The 22201-nt window shown below is 40.4% G+C and overlaps 1 protein-coding gene across 1 annotated transcript in view; it reads right to left on the reverse strand.

Moving 5' to 3' along the window:
• FAT4 (FAT atypical cadherin 4) overlaps positions 1–22201 on the reverse strand; it is a 149568-nt gene that overhangs the window by 36154 nt on the left and 91213 nt on the right. Inside the window, exons 7-8 of the mRNA XM_074589091.1 lie at positions 5687–5867; positions 1106–1356 (exon numbers count right to left, since the gene is read on the reverse strand). Coding sequence (XP_074445192.1) covers positions 1106–1356; positions 5687–5867 — 432 coding nt within the window. The remainder of the gene's footprint in view (positions 1–1105; positions 1357–5686; positions 5868–22201) is intronic.

The following is a 22201-nucleotide window of genomic DNA, read 5'->3' on the forward strand; positions in this document are numbered from 1 at the left end:
CACCAATGCAATAATAAAATAATTTCATAATGCTGTTCTGGAAACGGGGAAGAAATGTAAACAAATTCATTCTTCCATAAAAAGGAGAAGTATTTGCAATTGTTTAAAATTTAGAGAGAAAACCCAAGACGTGGAAATAAGCCCTTTTTTTTTTTTTTCGTTCTTTTAAAGTAAAAATTGTTTTGTAAACCATTTGTCCTGGAATCCTCTCTTGTATGCATCACATATCCATGTATGCCCAAGCATGTGAAAACACACAGCGTCGCAGACTTCCGCAGCCAACCACTCTGACGGCAGTTTGGTGAATCTGTGGTAATGCAGCAATCGCGTTATAAAATCCTTTTACTGTTTTGAGATAGTAGAGGTCCTGGTATTCACCCATTTTACATATTGGAAAAAAAAAATCTCAGTGTGGCAGAATCTTTCAGTAAATTCTCTCCATCCTCATGCAAATACACATACTATCTTTCCTTTCCCTTTGCGATGCCAATTCTGCAAGTAGAAAATATAAGTATTTTGGACTTACCCATTTCTAATGTATTTATTTATCAGGCTAGTTTAAACATAAACTGAAGCAGGAATTAATTCCTACATTGAGGGAAGTCACTTTAATTTGGGTGTAGGCTCCACAAAAGGAAGGCTGCTGCTTGGCTTTATTTTTATCTTATTTTACTTCACCACTTGGCTCAGGGAAAGGTAACATAATTAACACCTGATATAGACACGACCTTTTTGGAAAAGGTTGACAAAATCCTCTTTAAGAATTGCTCAGAGTGGAAAAAGAACATCTACATGCAGGACTTTCAGAGGAAAAAAGAGGCCGTTGCCTTCCTAACCCTGGCAAAATAATTTAATCACTTGTTTGAGTGGGTGCTCATTTACACTATGTCTCCTTTACATAACTGCAGGAAAATAATTGAATTTGGATGGAAAAATTGCAGGTGATTTATTGAGCCTTGCCATTTTTCATTCCCATGCGACACGAAAACAACAAAACCTGGAAAACAGCTGCAGAGGAACATTTCGGAAACATTCCTCGTGGCACAGCTTTGCATTGGGTAAGATGTTGATGGAATCTGAAGCATCCCAAGCACTGCCAGCTTACCTGAAGTGGTAGGTGATGGGACATGGGTGACGTAGGGATGGTGCTGAAATTTGGGCGGGTTGTCATTCACATCGGCGACGACGACGAGCACGCTGGTGGAACTGGAGAGAGCTTTGGGGAAGCCCCCATCGCTCGCCACCACCACCAAAGTGTAGTTCTCCCTCGCCTCTCGATCGAGGAGAGCACTGGTGATGATTTGTCCTGTTGACGGGTTGATCGTGAATTGCGAATTGCCGCCGGTAAGCCTATAGCTGTTTGAAAGAAAAAAAGCAAGGAGGAAAAATTTGATTAGTATTTCATAAGGTAGCCTGCTCCTTAAGATAATAATGATTTTTCTATACTCTTCAGACCACCATGCTGATGGGTATCAACACATGGATTTTCTCCTGACTGTCCATGTATCTTCACTTTTTTTCTCAGACATATTTCAAAACCTGTAAATTACATTTCTGGGGATTTCCAAGCGTAGTTCCTGAACACAGACAGATTCCTAGTAAACGAGGAGCAGACTGAGCCTTTGTACATTTGGAGATCCAGTCGGATATACTCCCAAAATTGCCTGCTGGAGGCATCCCCCTGTACTGATTTCCCTGGGCTAATGCACTAAGCAATATTCCAAAAGGCTGACATACCCTCTTAACTGAATCCGCAGAATACAATTAGAAAAAATACTATTTTCTGAAATAACAGGATGACAATTTTACAAAATAATACGAAGATTTACAGTTCATGTTGTTTACTGATACTGAGCTAAGTTGTGCTAGTCAAGATTTCTATGTTAATTCACAGGAATTCATAGCAAATTAGTAACCAGAGAGCTACATTAACAGAGACTAATTTGGACCAGAATTTGACCCTTGATCGGTGTGTATGTATGTGCACACATCCCTGTGTGCGAGCAAAAATGTGATTTGATAAGAAGTGACTGTGTGCTTACTGCAGTGCGTTGTACAGGCCACCTCTGGCTTACTAGCACGGTGAGTTTGTCCTTTCTCTTTGAACGTTTACCCAGCTTGAGTTCGCTACAGAATGAATCTCAAAGATACGGGGAGCACTGGGCTGTATTTTTAAAGGTAATCAGTTAATATTACATTTTTTATGAATTCAGATAATGGGTTTTCTACAAAACAAAAGAAACAAAAAAATGGCTAAAATGAACAATTCCCATATTCAATTTTATAACCCTGCCGAAAACCAACACAGCTGTGATGAGCATTGCTTCTTCAGAGAAGCCTGGTATGGCACAGTAGCAGCTTTTTTCAAGTATACGGTTCTATCAGATTCAGAAGAAAATGGCTTTTATGAAAGAGAGCAATATTCCTACCTTCACCTTTTTAAACTCAGAACAGGTTATGACGGAAATAGTAACGCGGGCCAGAAGCTTTACCTAGAGGACTGACAGCCAGCCTGTGTAATAAGCTGTGGCAGCTTCTCCTGTTCAGTCATTAATCTCTACAGAATGCCAGGAGCATACTTTAATTGCTTAATTATGATATAATACGATGGCCATATGTAATTATTCTCCAGCCACAGCAATGGGTATCCAGGGTGGAACGAATGTGCACAGAGCCTGAAGCACCGTTTAAATCTCCCTAAACACCAGCAGGACGGGCAAATTTCATCTGCGATTTGCAATGTTTTAACCCCGTGTGAGGTGTCGCAGAAGATGGGGGATTTGTCTTCTGTATTTCCACATATATAGAAGAGATCAAGTTTTAGCACTGGAAGAATGCTATGAAAATCTTTTTTTCAAAAAAAAAAAAAAGAGAATAAAGACAAATTACATTTGCCACAGGATATTCTACCTGAGTACACCTGCATGCAAACCAATTGGACAATCTAAGTGTGTCTCAGCATAGTTACAAAAAAATAATCCAAACCTAGCCCAAAAAAAAAACCCAAACCCCCAAAACTTTAATGGTGACAACTAGTATAAAATGAATTTGACTGAAGCGCTTAAAATCCAGCCTTTCGACTAGTCTGTGCTGACCCCTCTTATCTATACTATCTTTAACAAGACTGCTCAAGTGTGCATTGCCATTGACAACCTCGTCAGCCTCCTCTGACGACTTCACAGGTTATCACCAGAAATAAGAGAGTCGGTGTGTACGGATATGTAACAGTTTTGCAGAAGATTATCTACTTCTTGCACGACACAGTCCATTTTTTTTGATTTTACACGAAAATTTTAGCAGAGGGTTTTACACACGATCTTTGGAAAAACAAGATTTGATTTTGAAACCGGCTCTAACGAGACTGAAAAGGAGTTCTGAGTGCTCAGCACCTCTGACAAGAAGACCTCACGTGTTCTGGTCCCTCTGGCTTTTGCCAGTTTTGTTATACCAGTCATATTTTAAGATTTGCAAGACTCTAAATGCTGAATCTGGACAAATTCTGTCCAAGAAAAACAAAAGTACATTCCCGAGTCTAAAAAGTGTAAAACAAAACCTGAAAACAATTTTTAAATAGCTACTTATGAAGGAAAAAAATATGTTTTTATCAACTGTTCTACTATGAGGTACTGAGTGAATGACAAAGACTAATGGCAGAGATATTAAAGCAATTCAACCACACTAAAGAAATCCGAGAGCACACTGATAATTTCTGATTATGGGATGCAATCCTTACAATCATTCATGCTTTGTACGGAATTCTTTTTTCAAGAGGAGCTTGCCAGAAATAGTTTCTTAGAGTGAGAGTGAATAGAATTAAAAGCTTCATTGTTTCACAATTTAATAAATGGTAACTTTGGATGCTTTTCAAATATTCAAAGATGCCAAAACATAAAGTTTCTATTTTTGGCATGTAGCTAGTTGGAAAGAAAATATTACAGTATTATATACACACTTGCTTTGCCATACAATAGATCTGGTTTATTTTAGTTCCTTTTTCAAAAAAAAAAAATAACAAAAATAAAGACAACCACAGTGATACTCTTATGGACTATGAAGAATGAACTGAAGTGAACTAACAAAAGTAAGTAAAGAAGCTACTTTTATATCTCTGTTTTGTAAGTTTGGACACAGAGAGATACAGGTGTTTGCAGTCACAACAGTTAAATGTGATGAGATTACCTACGCGTCCTTCCGATTAATGACTAATAGGAGTCTGCTTTCTACTCCATTAGCAATAAATCAGCCCTCAGTGGATAATCTTCAGCTTGTCACCGCCACTTATACCTTCATTACTCTTGTCTGTGAAGCTGGGCACGGCCAGTGTTCAGCCTAGAGCCCAGTCAAGTTGCATCAACCGAGCGCTGCAAACCGTTTGGTATTTAAAGCAAAAATGCCACATTCTAACTTTTTCCTGGTTTTCCGAATGGGATAAACTTTACACCTTGCCTCATGTAATTTTCATTCTAAACTGAAGAGAGTAACTGACCATAAATTTACGCAACGAACACCCCGATTTTCAGTGAAAATCAGTTACTATGTGAAAAGATGTGAATGAGCGATGAGGCAGGTCATGGTTTCTGCTGACCCTAAGTGGTCGCGGCCTCTCCCGTAACACGTGTTTTTGCATGTTGGGTGATATTGTACCTGCTTGGCCAATTTAGCATAAATGCTTCCAGTCATATACACAGTCATCTAAACTACAGTGAGGTTTGAAAAGCCATTTAAAGTTCAAAATAAGATACCGAAGCCTTCCCCAAACATATGTATGCTATCACAAAAGTAACACAATGCTATCCACTAGATTGGACATTTTTATGCAAAAAAGTTATGCTGATTTGTAGGTTTGCCTAGCTTAAAAATTAAAGTTTAAAAATTACCAGAGCTGCAAAATACACTCTGTACTTTTTTTAGGGTGAGTGATTTCATACTAACGTCAATGAAAGCCCCAAAGTCAGCTTCTGTAGCAAATTTGTTAATGACGTTTGAAAAGTACACCTTCTCCTTCCCCACAACGCCGTTCCTGAAAGCTCCTTTGATTAACATTTAAGAAGTCTGTCAGCCTCCAAGAACAATAGTTTCTTGCTTCTTCAGGAATACATTTTAAAAGATTTCTATTAACTACATCCTTCATTACAAAGCCTCAATTCTAAAAGCAATGCTAAATAGAAGGCAAAAACCTTCCCAAAGGCTGCAGAAGCTGATGGCAGTCAGTAATGATGATCATTCACAGTTTATATCATATTTCTTTATGCAGAGAATGTATATATAAAGACTGCAAGCTTAAGTGCTTAATCCATTTATGATATTATTTGGAGTTTCAGGGTTTCTTTGGTTTTTATTTTTTCAATGCATCTACCTCCATGCTGATTGAGAAATCCAGATCTAGCCTATTAATAATTACATTTCAGGTGCGAGTTAAACTCGTTTGCTTTTCACTGAGTAAAAAAGTAAAATAACACTGCAACTCTACTTGTCCTTAATATAATCCTAAAAGCCTACAAACAACACCGCCCCCCCTCCCCCCCCAAGATTTGCCGAAATAATTTAGTTACACATACACAGCTGTCCTTTTATGTCTTACAGCTTTATGGCATGTTGGTGATGGATGCTGGGGAAAAAAAAATAATCTTCAGGCAAGGTATGAGGCATTATTATTATTATTACACTGCAACAGTGAACGACATACCTAATAACAGCATTTGTAGAAGCGTCAGCATCTGAGGAGTTTACGAGCAAAATATCTGTCCCCGTAGGTGCATCCTCCGGAACCGTGGCAGAATACACGTTAAAGGCGAATGCGGGGACATTGTCATTGACATCATCCACCGTGACAGCAATGGTTCCGGTGCCAGTGAGGGCAGGAGACCCTGTGGGAAAGCGGGATACAAAACGCTAGAGGTTACAAATCCCACCATGCGAATCCGAGGTCTGCCATCCCCTATTTAAAGGCTGGCACTTGAGCATGTCACAGTTCACAGAGCAAGAAAGCCAACTCAACATACAGGACAAGGTCAGATTTGTTTCAAAGGCAGCTCAACATAAAGTACAAATTGTGAAAGAACAACAACAAAAAAAAAAGTAGTTGTTATTTTTCTTGCTCCATCTAATTCCAGAAATATTTTGTAATACAAGCTCAGCGGAAAAAAAGATGGTCTTGGAAGTGCTCAGAAGCCTTCCTGTAACAATTAGGACCAATTTGAACATGTGGTTGACTTTCCTATTTCTCTAAGAGAAGATGTTCAAAGGTGGCACACTGACAGCCGTGAAAACTCCAGCCCTCAATTTATTTATCCGCAGAACAAATAGAGTGGAAAAAGTGGCAAACCCCAGGCTTTCCGCGCGGCTTTTCCACTGCCGGTCGCGCCCCTGACCTGGGGAGACCTTCTCCGAGCGGGTGAGAAGGTTGCACAGTCTCCAGCCCTGTTCAGACTCAATTTCTCCATAGAAGCAACCATCTATAGCAGCAAATAATGCTCACTCAGATGAGATGTTGGCTTACAGGAAATCGGACTGAACTTATTTAACCTACGGCTTTCATCCTCCTTGTTATCCTAATACTTAACTCTGAGCAGAAACGAATGAGAAATAGCGTGCTTATTCATGTGCAATCTCTCAGTATTTATTCTCTTAAGCTTTTCCTTTGTCAAATCCAGAAAAAAAAAAAAAAAAAAAAGGACAAAGAAGAGTTTTACAAGTTCGTGTTAGTTTTGCCGTCTATTACACTTATTTTCAGCCAAGAATCAGCAAGACATCTTCTGCTAACCAAATTCTTCACTGAGGGTCCCTGAAAAAAATGGGATCATTCCTTTCTTTGACTACATAGCAAAAAGGAGAAGGAAAGAGTGATAGTGGAGCATAGAACACACGAGCTATGGCCCCTTTTACTCAAGAGACAGATGATGACCATGCCTGTTTTACTCAAGATTGTGTCACTTTCCCCTTCAGAGACAACAATTCACCATTTGCTGGACTGGGGAAAAAAGGAACGATAATGAAATGCTTTGGGCAAGAGACTGGTTTGAGTCTTCGCTGCAAGGCAGGCATATTACATGGAGCTGTCATTTGACAAAACTCAGGCAGCCCCCGTGGGACTCCCCTGGTCCTTCCATCCCAGCAGATAATCCGGTCACTGTTACCTGAGATTACTGCTGGACCTCAGCCTTAGGGCTGGGAAGGAGGTAGACCGTGGTCTTGGGTCTCACATCGTCCTGGCAAGTGCTCCAGGCATTGAGTTCTTGTAGAAAAGAAGAAATAATAACCCATTTTCCCACATGTTAACCCTTGCAGGCTGAAGTATCCCCAACGCTGCACTGTGGGAAGAAGCTGGGAGCAGCTTCTGCACGGGAAAGGAGGTTTTTCCCCACGAAACACTTCAAAGTAACTCGGCTTAATGCACAAACGGACGGAAGGAAAGAGCTCCCAACTGAAAGGCGCTGTAAATCTTGCAAGGCTGGCTCTGAAGCTAGCTGATGGGACGGGATGGATCATGGTGCCGAGGACAGAACGTGCAAGCCAAAGAGTATAGGTTTCATGCCACGGCCGCGCACAATGGAGGCCTTTCTCTGCTCTCATCTGAGGTAATCCATTTTGCCAATTAATATACTTTCAGCCAGGAAGGTTACATTAAGGCAATAAGTCTGACTCATTTTTTACCCTTCTTCCCCCCTCCCCCCGATTTTCTCATTTAGCCAAACACATATAGATAGAAAAGACTGCAAAAGCGTTCTTGATTGCTGAAATACTGTCTGTGGAGTGTTTATTATTACTGCATTAAATGAAACAGAGTCCTTGGTGGTGTTTGCTGCACGTGTCATCAACTCTAGCCTTCCAAACACATTTAATTGACATTCATCTCGCAGCTAATGAAATGAAAAGTTGAAAGTTGTTAAGTTTCACAGGTGATTAAACAATTCATACATAATTCAGAAACTAATCTTGGGTAAGTCACATTCAAAGAGTATCAGTAACGCAGTTCAGTCTGGAAGAGAAAGCTAACTCACAGCTAAAACCTGAAACTCATTGTTTTAAACGTACTTGCTATGATAAAGAGCCAACAGCAGAAAATTCACGCTCTCAGTTTATTCACAAAAATGAACAGCAGTGGCAGCACCTTTAGAGATAACCCGGTGATAGGACTGGCTCCAGCGCAGCTCTGCGGGCTGGCTCTGTCCTGGCTGGGAGGACCGAGCTCTATCTACGCTCACAGGGCTGGTGGAGAGAGGGGAATGGGAAGAACACATTCACGTCTGCTGGCAAAGTACCATGTGGACATACGCTAACAGCAAAACGCTGCAAGGGGTTTCTTCTTTCTCCTGCACGGCTATTAAATCTTTGGTCACATCTGAGGCCCCATCCCTGGAGGTGTTCAAGGCCAGGCTGGATGGGGCTTTGAGCAGCCTGGTCTAGTGGGAGGTGTCCCTGCCCAGGGCAGGGGGGTTGGAACTAGATGGTCTTTAAGGTCCCTTCCAACCCAAACCATTCTATGATTCTATGATAACAGAAATGGTCAAAAAGGATGCCAGATGTAATAGCTGCTTATGGGCAGCTGCTCAGGACTACACTGAGAGCAGCAGCTTTTGACTCAGCTGATTGACTTCAACAAGCCCCTTTTCACCTCCGAGGAATCTGAATTTGCAAACGAACACTCCAAGGGTCAAATCCCAGCCTCAGCCCCATAGATATTCTGTGCTGTTATTCTCCGATTCCATTTCCCCACTGGATGCATCTACAAGGCACTGTACAGCGCAGTATGGACACATTTATATTAGCCTCAGAGAAGTGAACGTACCAGCCTAGGTTGAGCACCACCATGCTAATAAAATTAGCTAGGGCAACGTAAGTAACCCAGCTCTCATTCAGCGCTAGCTTGTGGCTGCGCTGTGCTCGCAGAAACAACCCAGACGTCCAATATTAATTCAGCTGTTTGCAACACCCCAAGTCACTGCTCCTCAGCTCAAAACCCCAAACCTTTCTCATTTCACTTAGATGGAAAAACTCACGCATCTACATTGGTTTCCTGTCTATGTCGTTACCCAAAGACGGTTTTTTTTCCTCTAAGTAAAACATCACGTCCACAAATTTACTCCTTTATTCTATTACACTGAACGATAAAGTTGCAATTTCACAGAGAGTCCTCAAAGCTTTTGTACACTTGAAATTAGATGACGAGCTCACATTTCTGCAGTTACTGAGAAATATAAGAAGAGGAAATTACAAATGAAGTAATTTTCTATGGAAAAGAAATAGCTCGGGGCCAAATTCTATCGTCCTCAGTGAACTTTCAGTGAAAGTTGTGCTTGCATATGGACCACAGAATTTGGCCCCTGGTAATAAGTAGGTTTCATAAAATGTACATGTCATATTTGTGGTGAGAGAAGTAGTTTCCATGGTCAGGCTGAGTTCCCAGATTTCTTATTTTTGCTTCGATAGCAAATCTTCCCCAAGTCAGTTATTCTTATTATGCTACAGCATCATCCCTTTTTTCTTTAAACCGCACTTAATATTTTGCATAAAAATAAGTGTAGTTAATTTTGTGTAAATTCTGCAATATTAGCCAAACACTCAAGATGCCCCCCAAACCGGTTTTAATAAACCAGACATGTTAAACCAGACATGTTGCAACCTATATAAAATCGCTGTACACAGCCGCACAAGCCTCTGCGTACTCCTACAAACAGCCCTGAGGACCAGAGCCACAAAGAAACATACACTGTTCCCTTAGTGAACTTCCACTAAAATTTCATTTTTCAATAATAGTTTGAACTATTTTTCAGCAGGAGCAGCAACTGTTTCTTTGTCAGCAACCTCTTATTTACAGCATTTCTCTACTGCTATACTACTACTACTAGCGTATACTAGTAGTTTATATTACTAGGTTGGTTTTTTTTAAAATCCAAAAATACCACGTCTCACAGAGGCTTGGGATATCCACGTTGAATAAAAGTTTTCTAGAAAGGTGGAGGAATGAAAGAACAATCAAATGATTAATAACCGGAGCACATAAATGTGAACTAAATGGGAGAGACTGGATTGACTGTTCAGTGAATATCAAATCTTTAAAATTTCAAAGATGCCGACATTAATATATTATCATTATTATTATTATCATTATTTTTAATTTCCCATCTCTGTGTGCTGGGGTCTGTTTCTATGAACCGAGCAGCTTATTTTCTAGGTGACAGCTGTACATATACATTAAGCAGACAGTCCCACAAATGTCCACACACGTCATTGTTGAAATAAAGATTAACCTGGGATAGTGTCAAAATAGTATTGCCGAGTTCAGGAAGCAAATTGCTTCCCACGGATGTTCTTCCAAAAATTTAAGCTTTTTGCTTACATCTGCAAGTAAACATGTGTCTGGGGACGAAGAGAAGGAGCAGACCTTGGGAGCCTGCTCCTTGGAGGCCCGCGGTGGAGGACGAGTTACAGGGGGAGGTTACAAGAGGCCACCTCGGGGCTTGGCCAGTGCTGGGCTGTGGTTCCCCTCTCCGCATGGGACATTTGAGGAGGTGACATGAAGAAACAGCCGTAGGGGACCATGGGGCGGTCAGGCGGCAGGATGGGGGCAGGAACTCTCTCTCCCAGTAGGGTGGGACTGGCAGAGACCTACAAGCTGGTCTTCCGCCACAGTCCCCAACGCTTGTTTGCAGCTGATCGCCACAAAAATATGATGATACCGGAAACGTGTCAGCTTAGAAGTTATAACGAACCCTCTCAACATTTTCCTCCCCCCCATCCAGGAGAAGGAGGATGAAAAATATTGCCTACGTGCACCAATGCAAGTAGAAGAAAGGAAACTAAATGCAGGAAGGTGACAGTGGGGAGAAATATCATTTCACCCAACAATTTCTACTTCTTAAATGCAGGACAACCAGCAAAGAGAGGACAATACACGTTTCTGTGTGAACTCATCATAAGTCGTTCATTCCCCTAATTTGCAGTAATGCTTATGAGACATGGAGTCATCCACAAGGGAAGCATCTAAAGACCCCTTTCACTTTCGCCTTGGCCTACTCATGCGCCCTTAGAAGAAGGGAACGTTGCCTGCCAACCTGGTCCTGGGGAAGGGAGAAGGTAAGCTGTCTCGGCTCCCTGTAATCCCCAAACACACGGCACACCATCTGCTTGAGTGTATGTTCAGCTCTCCACACCGTCGCTGGACACACCAGCACGAGCGGGGAATGATTACAAAGCGTACTGGAGCAGTAAAAGCAAACAATTGAAGGAAACTTGCAGAGCCATTTACATTCTTCAAGAAAACTCAGGAAAAGATGATGCTATTGGAAATTATCTCGGCTGCATGGTACTGTACAGCTCACAGTAAAAATTAGAAATAGGAGAATGTGTTCAGCACATTATCCACATATTGTTTGAAGCTTTAATGGCTTCTGGGTCCTGTCTGTGCCATGGTTAGCACCAGATAGTAAAACCATCATTCCCTTCAGAAACCAGGAACTCAAAGGTTTTGCCAGCATTAAAATATCAAAATTAAGTGCTAGCAAACTAACAATAAACTTAAGCAAAAAAACCCCCTACAGATACATTTCACTAAAATGAAAAAAAGGGATTAAAATTAAATAAAATGAATCTAAATGACTAATCGAAACTCATACTGCAGGCAGTTTACCATGTTTTGTGGTAAATTAAACACATCATTATCCCGAAAATTGGAAAGCGATTTAACAGAAATGGAATTTTTGCTTCACTGAAATGTGTTGCTTTGCAACAAAGCGGATTTCACTTCTCCAGTCAAACACTCAGTGAATGAGTCCCAGGACTAGACGCTGTATGTGTTATTACAGAGCATTAACTTTTTCACTCAAGTAAACAAGGCCTTTCTCACAATAAAGCGGCCAATCTTTCTAAATGCATTTAAATGCAGACAGAGTGTGCTGAGCCTCACACAACTGCTGAGTTTTAAAATAAATATGGAGCTACAGTAAGTTAAAATGCAACTAGCTTGCATTACGCTTTGGCTTTCTAGGGCACAGGAAGCTTCATTTGAAATGTGGATGACCTTAAATTAACTCATTTACCGGGAACACAAAAGAAAGTGCGTATGCGAAATGAAAAAAAATTAGTAGTTCTTTTTACAAGATTGCACCACAAATATTTGTCCTGGCTGGATATGCTGATTGTGTTTTATTTTCCTTACTCAATTTTTCACTACAGGCTTCCATACTAAGTCTTAAAAAACCAGCGAACCTAGTGTATTTTGAGACAAAAGCTGAAATAAGCAGTTAACAAACAAACAAACATAATAAAAAGCTTAGAAGCTAGCCTTACTCTCATTCAGTTCAGTGGGTGACCGGTTAATGAGACCATGCAGGAACCCAGATTTTCCAAATTTCTGAGTGTGTCAAATCAGAGTTTTTCCTCAGTAGTAGTAGTTGTACCCAAAGCTGGTTTAACAGGACTTCTACTTGAAAAAACAAGGTAACTGTTGGGATAGACTGGCACTTCTGCAAGGACCATCTGACAAGAAAAAAAAAAAAAAAAGTATTTTTCTGTACTGCATCAGCTATTAGAAACCTTAATATCCTCCCTCATCTACCAGCCTAAAGAAGCTGGAAGCAGACAGACCTAAATGTGGGAAAATAAGCCATCAAAAGTTAAAAAAAAAATTAAAAACATTACTGGACAAGAGTCCAAGCTTGTTCAAGCAATGATATGCCCAGCCACAGTTAGGCTGAGGCATGTGCACAAACACACTTACTCACACGTGTTTTGACAGTGCAAAAGAAATCCTTGTCCCAGATAGTGTTGCAAGATGGGATCATCTGGTTTTACCCATGTGATTTTTACATTTGGATGGTTTCCTATCAAAATTCCTGACTGACTGCATCCTAGGAACTCACTGAGCTTTGCAGTTTCACAACAGGGGCAACGTTACATTGCAATACATTTCATATGCTGTTGAAAGGATGGGACTCAACACAGGCGTACAGAGACAGTTTTAAGTCCTCTGATGTATATACACATTTCTCTGTCCCTCTTCTCTTCCTCTGATCTGCTTATCAGAACAAGTTACCTGCAGCTGTTTACCCAGAGAGAACAAAAAAGCTGTGGCACCATTACAGAGCTGGACCAACTGGAACACAGACACAGACTGAGAACAAACCACATGCAATAAAGCAAAAGTATAGTATATATTTAGCACAACTTTAAGCTGTTCCATAGAATCACAGAACCATCTAGGTTGGAAGGGACCTTTCAGATCATCGAGTCCAACCATCAACCAAACACTGACAAAACCACCACTAAGCCATGTCCCTCAGCACCACATCTACCCATCTTTTAAATACCTCCAGGGATGGTGATTCCACCACTTCCCTGGGCAGCCTGTTCCAATGCTTGACAACACTTTCGGTGAAGAAATTTTTCCTAATATCCATCCTAAACCTCCCCTGGCGCAACTCGAGGCTGTTTCCTCTTGTCCTATCACTTGTTACTTGGGAGAAGAGAGTGACCCCCACCTTGCTACACCCTCCATGTAACAATCTCTTTCTACACGTACACACGCACATTATCATAAACTTATCACACATCTAAAAAATGGTAGATAATATATTCCTCCAATTTAGTGTTTTTCCCCATTGCTGCTTTTGTTTAGCAAATTTCAAAACGTATGGAGGAAAGGCTGAAGGAGTCCCGCTCCATCGCCCACAGCGTAAGCTGGATATGGGGTTGCTGACATCAGCAGATCCCAGTTAGCGACTTGTGGCTGTCAGGTTTTATTCTTCTTCCACAAAAGGCACAAGCATTAATTCCATGCGCCATAAACCCCTTGACACACACTTGTAATCCATTAACGTCAAAGGTATAGGTCACTGGAGACGGTGCTCAGAAAGACACAGGTATCGTAAGTTTCTTATCCAGAACTGTGCTGAATCTCAGAGCGAGAAGTTGCCTTCTTCCAAATATGTTTCAGAAACTGAATCTTTAAGGAAAATTCTTCACAGCTGAATATAATGCTCATAAAAAACCCTAGCAAATGACTGGCTGTAAAGGTGCATTGACCACAAAAATCATCCGAGGGCTGGAGCACCTCTCCTATGAGGACAGGCCGAGAGAGTTGGGGCTGTTCACCCTGGAGAAGAGAAGGGTCTAGGGACACCTTAGAGCCTCTTCCAGTACTTAAAGGGGGCCTACAGGAAAGCTGGGGAGGGACTCTTGATCTGGGAATGTAGTGATAGGACAAGAGGTAACAGTTTTAAACTGAAAGAGGGAAGATTCAGACCAGATCTGAGGAAGAAATTTTTTACAATGAGGGTGGTGAGACACTGGCACAGGCTGCCCAGAGACGTGGTGGAGGCCCCATCCCTGAAGACATTCAAGGTCAGGTTGGACAGGGCTCTGAGCAACCTGATCTAGTTGAAGATGTCCCTGCTCATGTCAGGGGGGTTGGACTAGCTGACCTTCAAAGGCCCCTTCCAACCCAACCCATTCCATGGTTCTATGATCTCCCTGTACCCACACTGCTGGCGGTTCTGGGAGGGTGGGCATGGCCACGTGCACCGCCAAGGTCTCTGGTGACCAAAGTAAGATTTAAAGAAAGTAGAGCTGCACTTAAAAGAAAGGCAGAGACATTTAAAAAAATATTTTCTTAAAACCACCAAATTACTTCTCCTTGTTATAAGTTATTGCTGTAAACAGAAAAAACAGAGAAGCTGGCTCCTGCAGGGACTGCTGACTACGGCAATTTTTGACTGCTTGTGACTCCTGAGTATCCCACAGCGAAATTCCTGTAATGCATGATTTTGAATTATGCTTTAAAAACACCCTGTATAAATAGTGAAGATTAACCAGCAGGATAAGTGTTCAGGCCATATGTGCATGTTTGACTTGTTTTAGCCTTGCAATTAAGGCTTCCTGAAATTGTAGCTTTGTATTTGAAGAATAAGCTAGCAGGCTTTCAATTTATAAGGTGTTAATGTTTAATTTAAAAAACGGTTTAAGATCACCAAGACTGGAAAAATCTTAGTATTTCTCAAAGGCTGAAAAATGGCATAGCATAATGACTACTCTAGTTATCTTATTCTTCTGCAAAACAGATTATGTTCAGCAAATTCATTAGCACGTTTGAAGTAGAATTTCATATAAAAGTGATGTAAGCGAAGGGCAATATTTTTAAATTAATTTTCATTTAAAACCTCCAAACTAATCATAGCAAGATTGATGAATGAAGAGATACGAGAGGAAGCGTAACAGCCTGAAAATTTACAAACTGACAATTCTGTCTTCCTTGAAAGTTTTGATCATCTACTAAATCCTACATATTAAGCATTATATTCTAGCTTGTTTTCCAGTTCAAATAAAGTTTATTTCAAGGAGATATACCCACTTCCCCTGCTCCTCAAACCAGCACCAAGAAGTTAAGAAGTAATGGCAAAGCAAAAAAGCAGAGACAGCTTAAAGAGGACAGTCACATTTTCATTCATTTGGATGAATACTGCACAATGTTTTTCTGCACCACGGTAAAATTCAATGAAAACTGAATTTCTCTGGCATATTTCATATGTTCAACTCTCACTTTTTCATCACTCTCCCTATGTTCCCGGTAAACTGTTTACAGTGCCTAACTGACTGTCCCATATACATTCAATAAAGCTGTACTGCAACAGCGGTAGGCCTGAGAGAAGCAGATCTTAAGACCATGCACGTGAGATGATACTGAGGATAAGGACGATAACCAGCTCGTTTAACAAACTTCACACTAATTTCAGGAGGCCCCCTAGAAGTGACTGCACCCCATTCATATATGCTACATACGACCATAAGTGCCCACAAGCCTTTTGAGAACATGGGGTGACGTTCAAGAAATTAACACAAGATGTAATCACACAACTTGAGAAAACAATGGTATTGCAACCAAAGCAAGAACGGACATTTTCCCAACTGTGCGATGGAAATCTCCATCCCAACGTGGATGGAAATAAAAGAGAAAAAATATCCCTAACAAGCAGATAAGCTACTTGAAAAAGAGTGTTAAGAACTTCTTTGAACTATGTCATGTCTTCCATACAGTACAGTACAAGGTACAGTTCATCTCAGCTTACCATAGATCAATACTTTTATTATTTATGACTGAAAATATTTCAAACTTTAATCAGATAAATCTGTAATCCTGTATGAAAGATGACTATAATTGCTTTTTATTAGATTAACCCTTTAAGAAGGAGCAGCTTTGACAGTTCATGGCACACGCACCCCTGGCAAAGCTGGTGTTTGTAGCCCTTTATTTCTATTTTCTTCCTTTGTTATTTTTACAAGGTTGTTGTAAGAACTTTGGGATGATGAGAAACAACACTGAATTACTGGATATTCCTGTTTACCTCATTGTTATGAGGTCAAGTTAGGTCTAACTGTCAAGTTAGACAGAGTAAGAAAGACCATTGCGTACACTCAGTCTTTTTAAGTGGCATAAAATTATGTTCCTTGAAAGAGACAACAACAATTCGCACAAACATTTAAGACTAACCAAAAATTCTTAATAAATAATGATGTTTCTACCAATAGTTTGGATTTCTTTTACTTATGAGGGATACAAAGAGTAGAAAGATTTAGTTACCTAATAAAACTTGGTATTTTCAACTATAATTCCAAGAATGTCTGTAGAGAGATTAAAACTTTTGGCTGTGTTCCTGTATCTTATTTTACGCTTTTCTAGACTCTAAAAGAGAAGTACATTAACCTCATTAGGATTTTGCTTGTTTATTAAAAACACAAAACAAAACAATTATGGGATTTGCATCCATACTGAGGTAGAACCTATTGAGATATACATTAATAGCCATAAATTAGAAGATCTTACATTATTTAAAATAATTTCCTTTCTTTTTCTTTTGTTTAATGCAGTGAAATGGAGAGCAAACCTCAGCTAGGAGTTTATCCCATCCTAAATAAGCCCACCAGTTACTCGCTGGATTCTCCACGATCCCAACAGAGAGCAGAAAGGGAATTACACACGCGAGAAATGTTTGAATGGAGAGGCACGCACTTAAATTGAGGACTTTTAGAAAAGTCCACAAGGACATCTGAGCTATAGAGAATAAACATCTTTAACACGTATTTCTAACTCCGCTTGCCTTATCCAAATAAAGTCCACCACCAGTTTGAGTTGGTTTCAAAGCTGAAGTCCTGTCCATGATTTTAACCTAAGTGAAAAACTAATTTTCATTGTTTTCATGGATATTTCAGCTTGTGCTGGCCAGCCTGAGCCCTTTGCCAACCTGGACATACGTCTCTCCTGCACCAGACTCCAGAGAGCACAGACGCTTGGATTTAGCCCAGAGCTCAGCTCTCACTGAACTATTTTGAAGATAGTGATCTAATAATGAAGGTTTAACTCCAAAATAGAAGACTAAATCCCTCGAATGGTATGCTGGGGCTGGATTGCGCATCTCATGGGGCGGTCCTCTGAAGAGATGGGCTAAAGCCCTCATGTCCTTTGGGGAGTAAATACGTCACATTGTGTAGACACAGATATGCTCTCTTCCTTGAAAATTACTATCTGGGGGACATTGGACTGACTTTACCATAAACCCATTTTCTAAATAGCTATTTGAGCTTTTGTCTTCTAGAGAAAAATTAAAAAGTGCTAACAGTTTCTAGGCTTCATGAAAGGGTGAAGCTATTAGCTTCCCACAACTACAAAAAAGCCACTCCCAATCCTCTTCTCTCCTGATTTTTAGATGACAGTAAGACAAAATAAGCACTATGAACTGAATGATGTCTGTCGCCATTTCAGTTGTCCCACTGTGTGATTTCGAAATAAATATAAAAAATCATGCAAAACTACTGAAATGATAGTTTTAGTACCTGTATTAAAAGAGCAAAAATAATAAAACTAGTAAAATAGTAAACCTGTAGAACTAGACTCAAGCAGACAGCTTTATACAAGGAAGAGCTTCCATTAGAGGAAGGAAATAAAATGGAGCTGGGACAGAAACCAACACTAATTTTGAAACAGCTGTGGCATAAAACCCGACTGTAGAAGACAGCAATCATCGTGTGAACTGCTAAGCACCAAGGTAAGCACACGCCACCTTCATTTAGCTCACGAAGCCTGAAGTGATGTGTATATTTAGACATAGCGCAGAAAGCATGCAAAACGGGACATCTCTAACTGAAATCTGCGAGTTGCTTGTTTGTTTTGACAGCACCAAGATTTAAAAATAGCTGAATTTGTTTTTTAAAATACAACTCATTCTTTTCAGGCAACATCTTTTCACGCTGTAGACTGCCCGTTAACTACAAATACAGTGTATGCTAAGAAAACAGGATGAATATAAATGTCTTCAAGCCCAGTCGCATAAATCTCACACAATGTTAACCCCGGAGATTCTTTCTTACCATTAATAGAAAATACAGTCATCCTTTACTTGTCACCCCAAACTGGGAAATATCTTAAAATGCATTAAAAAAACAATACAACTACATTGTCAGATTTCATTTGATTTTTGGATTGAAGGGAACCAAAAGCCTATCTCAAAAGAGAATTCCTGAGGAGGATATAACCTCTCTGCTTGGTTGCCCTCCTGCATTCTTGAAGGAAAGAATGCATAAGTCGGGGGCCAACATTTTCTAAAGAAAAAACATATGGTTGTTTTTCATACTGGCCAGGGATGTATACAAAGAACAGCTAACTAAATATAATAATGAGTCCACTGATTCATTTTCTTTCAGAACTATTTATCTAAATCAGTAAATAGATAATTAAAAAAAATAATTAAAAAAAAAACCCTCAGGAACACAGCTTCTAATTAGAAACATCACATTTTGACTTCGGTTTTATTGTGGCAACGTGCCATTCTGACCAACCAAATCAAGACGTGGCGGTTGCAGTTTATTTAAACAGTAGTCCTGTGCAGCTAGCAGGTTTCCAGATGTGCTACTCCACATCCCTGCAACCAATAAATAAGAGGAGGAAGACTGTCGGAATGCTAACATTTGCTCCAGAAAATTGCTCGAAGAGTTAAAGACAGGGATGATAAAAGCGGCTGCACCGGTTCTTGTCACGGTGCCAGAACTGAATGTTTACCCAGCGCTGCGTCCCCACCAGATGGGGTGAAAAAAAAATATGTGGAAAGTCTCTTTTCCCAACCATTTTGCCATGAAGAAGGGTATAGCAAAGCAAAACAGATGATTTATGTGGTAGAAACAGACCCATAAAGGCACAGTCAAATAGCTGCCTGTAGGTTTCTTCGTGTTTATGTTAGAAGACATTTTGGGGGAGCATCTGCAATCTAAACACTATCATGTTATTTTCATGGCCCATCATTTTGCCTGTCATTATATTTATAATTCACGCACTCCAGTCTTACAGCTTGTGCTGCAAGAGGGGCTCGAGATTGGGACGGCTGAACTTTGGGGTTGGGTTATGTTTTATTTCTCAACCAAGGCCGCAGGTATACAGCTCTGGAAGATCCTGAATGTTCCTAGTGATGGGCGCTTTGCATGTCTTTGTAACTCTCCAGTGTCTAGAGCAGTAGTCCAGTATCTGAGACCCAGCAGAAGTTAGAGCCGGGTGGAAGTGCCAAAGTGAGGGAAGAGGGATGACAAAGCAAGGTTGAAATCAAGAACCTTTCTGCAGACTGCGCATGAAGCAGGCTGCCTGGCCATAAATCACTAAGCCAAAGCACCAGAAAATGTTTTATCAGCTTTTTCCCTCTCCTAGAACGGAGGGAAGACTCTCTGCCGAACCAAGATCTACCCTGAGGACCGGGTGGAGGATTAGCAGGCAAGGCCAAGGAATAGCTGAGCCAGAGCCAGGACGATGCATATATCATGACTGACTTCCCCAGGCCTGAGGGAAGCTCTTGCTTGGGAAAGGAATTTTTTTCCAAGAACTGCCTGAATTTCCATTGCTGGTGCATGTGGTCCCACCAGCGGTCCCTGTCTGACCTGCCCAGCATGCTTATGAGCAGCTCAACTCTTCATAACTCAACAACTCTTCTCATGCGGGCTCCTGCTTCGCCATGTCCTAAATCCTTCACCTGCTGCAAATAGACTCGGTTACGCGCTGCCAATACACACTATAAACCCCACAAGGTACTGAGGATGAAATAACAGCCATTACCAAAGCTGCTGCCCCTCCTGAGGCCACGGATGGTTTTCAGTGCATTGGACTGACATCTCTAGATTAAAACAATGAAAAATTAAAAAACCTTCGTCCTCCATCAACTTCCCCATACACAGGCTAGGGCAACACTGTAAGAACCACAGTCATAAACCGATGAAGTGATAATAAACATAAGAAAAGTAAGAAATCTTTGATTATGTATAGAGAGATCAGGAAGACAGCTAAACGCATGTTGAGAATCCATCAGTTCTTATGTCTAAAGGTGCTTCTAGGTATGTATTGTGCCTGCTTCCTTGCAAGAGAGAGTTGGCACAGAATTCTATAGAAGCAGGATATCATCCATTAACGTTTTAAACCAGCCAGTGTAGCCTATAAAAACTGAGATGCAGATCCTAAGAAAAATGGGAAGGGGGTTGGACAGACAGGATTTTGCCCTTCGTGAGTTACCCAGACATTTCCAGAGTTAACTGCATCTGGCTGTCTACCATGATTTTTATCTGTAAAAAAACCCCCAAACCCAACACCTAAATAAGATGCACCATATATGGCAAGGCTGTTGCTTGGGCTGCTAAAGACAATCTGAAAGACTCTTTATTACAGCTAACAAAAGCCAAACTCAAAGTGCAAAGTATAATACTTTTCCCTTGATTTATATTCATGGATAGTACGGATGTGGATAACTTCAGATAAATTTGCTTTCTTCAACGTTTTGGCAGGCGCTGCATTCCTACAGAGCAGGAACTACCTGTTCCGTGTGTGTGTTTCTGGTTGAATTGTCTCTACGCAAAATCCTTCTTTCTAAGCATTCTCAAACACATACAAACAAAGGCACTCCAAAGAAATAGCGACATTAGGCAAAGAGCTGGACGTGCCTGGGAGTTTCTTTTATAAACCTCACTCAAAATACTTTTCTCACCCATTTCAAGATTGTCTCATTGCCGTTTTTCTGCTAGTACAGCCAGAACTACCTGATTTAATGAAGCAGGCACCGACTACCAAAGGCCAGTGTGTTACTACCTGGATATCCATCACAGACCCATACTGGTAGCTTTAATACCGATTTGTATATTTTAAAGTAATAACATTCTTCTTCTGATAAGCTGCAACTCTTTTAGAAAGGCTTCCTCCCACATAACTTTTTTCTATCTCAGCTGTCAAATGTCTACAGAAGTGCATTTGCATTCCATGTGTGATAATGTAATTTATAGTAATATAAAATTTGAGACACAGCTTGACAGAAATCCCAGAGTCTGTAACTTGGTCCATTTCTTGCACATTATTGTGACAAACATGGCTTTTTAAGACATCTCCAACAAATTATATGCCAGAGTGCACCATCTAGACTGCTTGAACTCAGTATGACGAATTCAAACATAACAGGGATCCCCTAAAATTTCTTAAAGTACTTTAAATATGTTACATAATTAAGTATCTATTATGACTATGGTCCACATCCTGCTTCCACGAAATCAAGTAAAGTTTTGGCATTGACTTCTACAGAAGCTGGACATTTTCCTATGATGTTTTAGTTTAGATAAATCACGGCTAACATAGTTTTAAATGCATTCTTTGATGGCATGGATTTAGAGCAAGTCTCCAGTCTGATCAGAATATATTACCTAACGTTACTCATCAAGGCTGGTTGAAAACTATACCAAATTCTGCTAACTGCGGATTAGTCAGACTGTAAACTTAAATCCAGCAGAACGGTTAATTTTAGCTTAGAGTTACTACAGAACATCTGCTTCTGAACAGTTTTCCTACGACCTTTTAACACTGATAGGAGGGAATAACAACTTGTGAGTTACCTTTATGAGAACATAGCAAATTTTTTTAAAAATTGAAAAAACAAACCAGCTTCAAACAGTGTTTAACCAGCATAACACCTACACGATTGAACACCTGAACTAACGAAACATGCTGCTGTTCTGTCAGCCACTTACGCCAAAGGCCCCATGCATGCTTCATGTATTAAAGTCTCCCTTGGATGATCTGAAACTCTGACATCTCCCAACACAAATAAATATTTTCGTTTGGAATGGTTGGGTAAATCTCTTGGATTTCCTATTTTTTAGGAAGCAGAGTCTAGGAAAAGACTGTGCTTTTGTCAAACTT

The sequence above is a fragment of the Larus michahellis genome, chromosome 5 (genome assembly GCF_964199755.1).
Source record: "Larus michahellis chromosome 5, bLarMic1.1, whole genome shotgun sequence".
In the NCBI taxonomy this organism is placed as follows: domain Eukaryota; kingdom Metazoa; phylum Chordata; class Aves; order Charadriiformes; family Laridae; genus Larus; species Larus michahellis.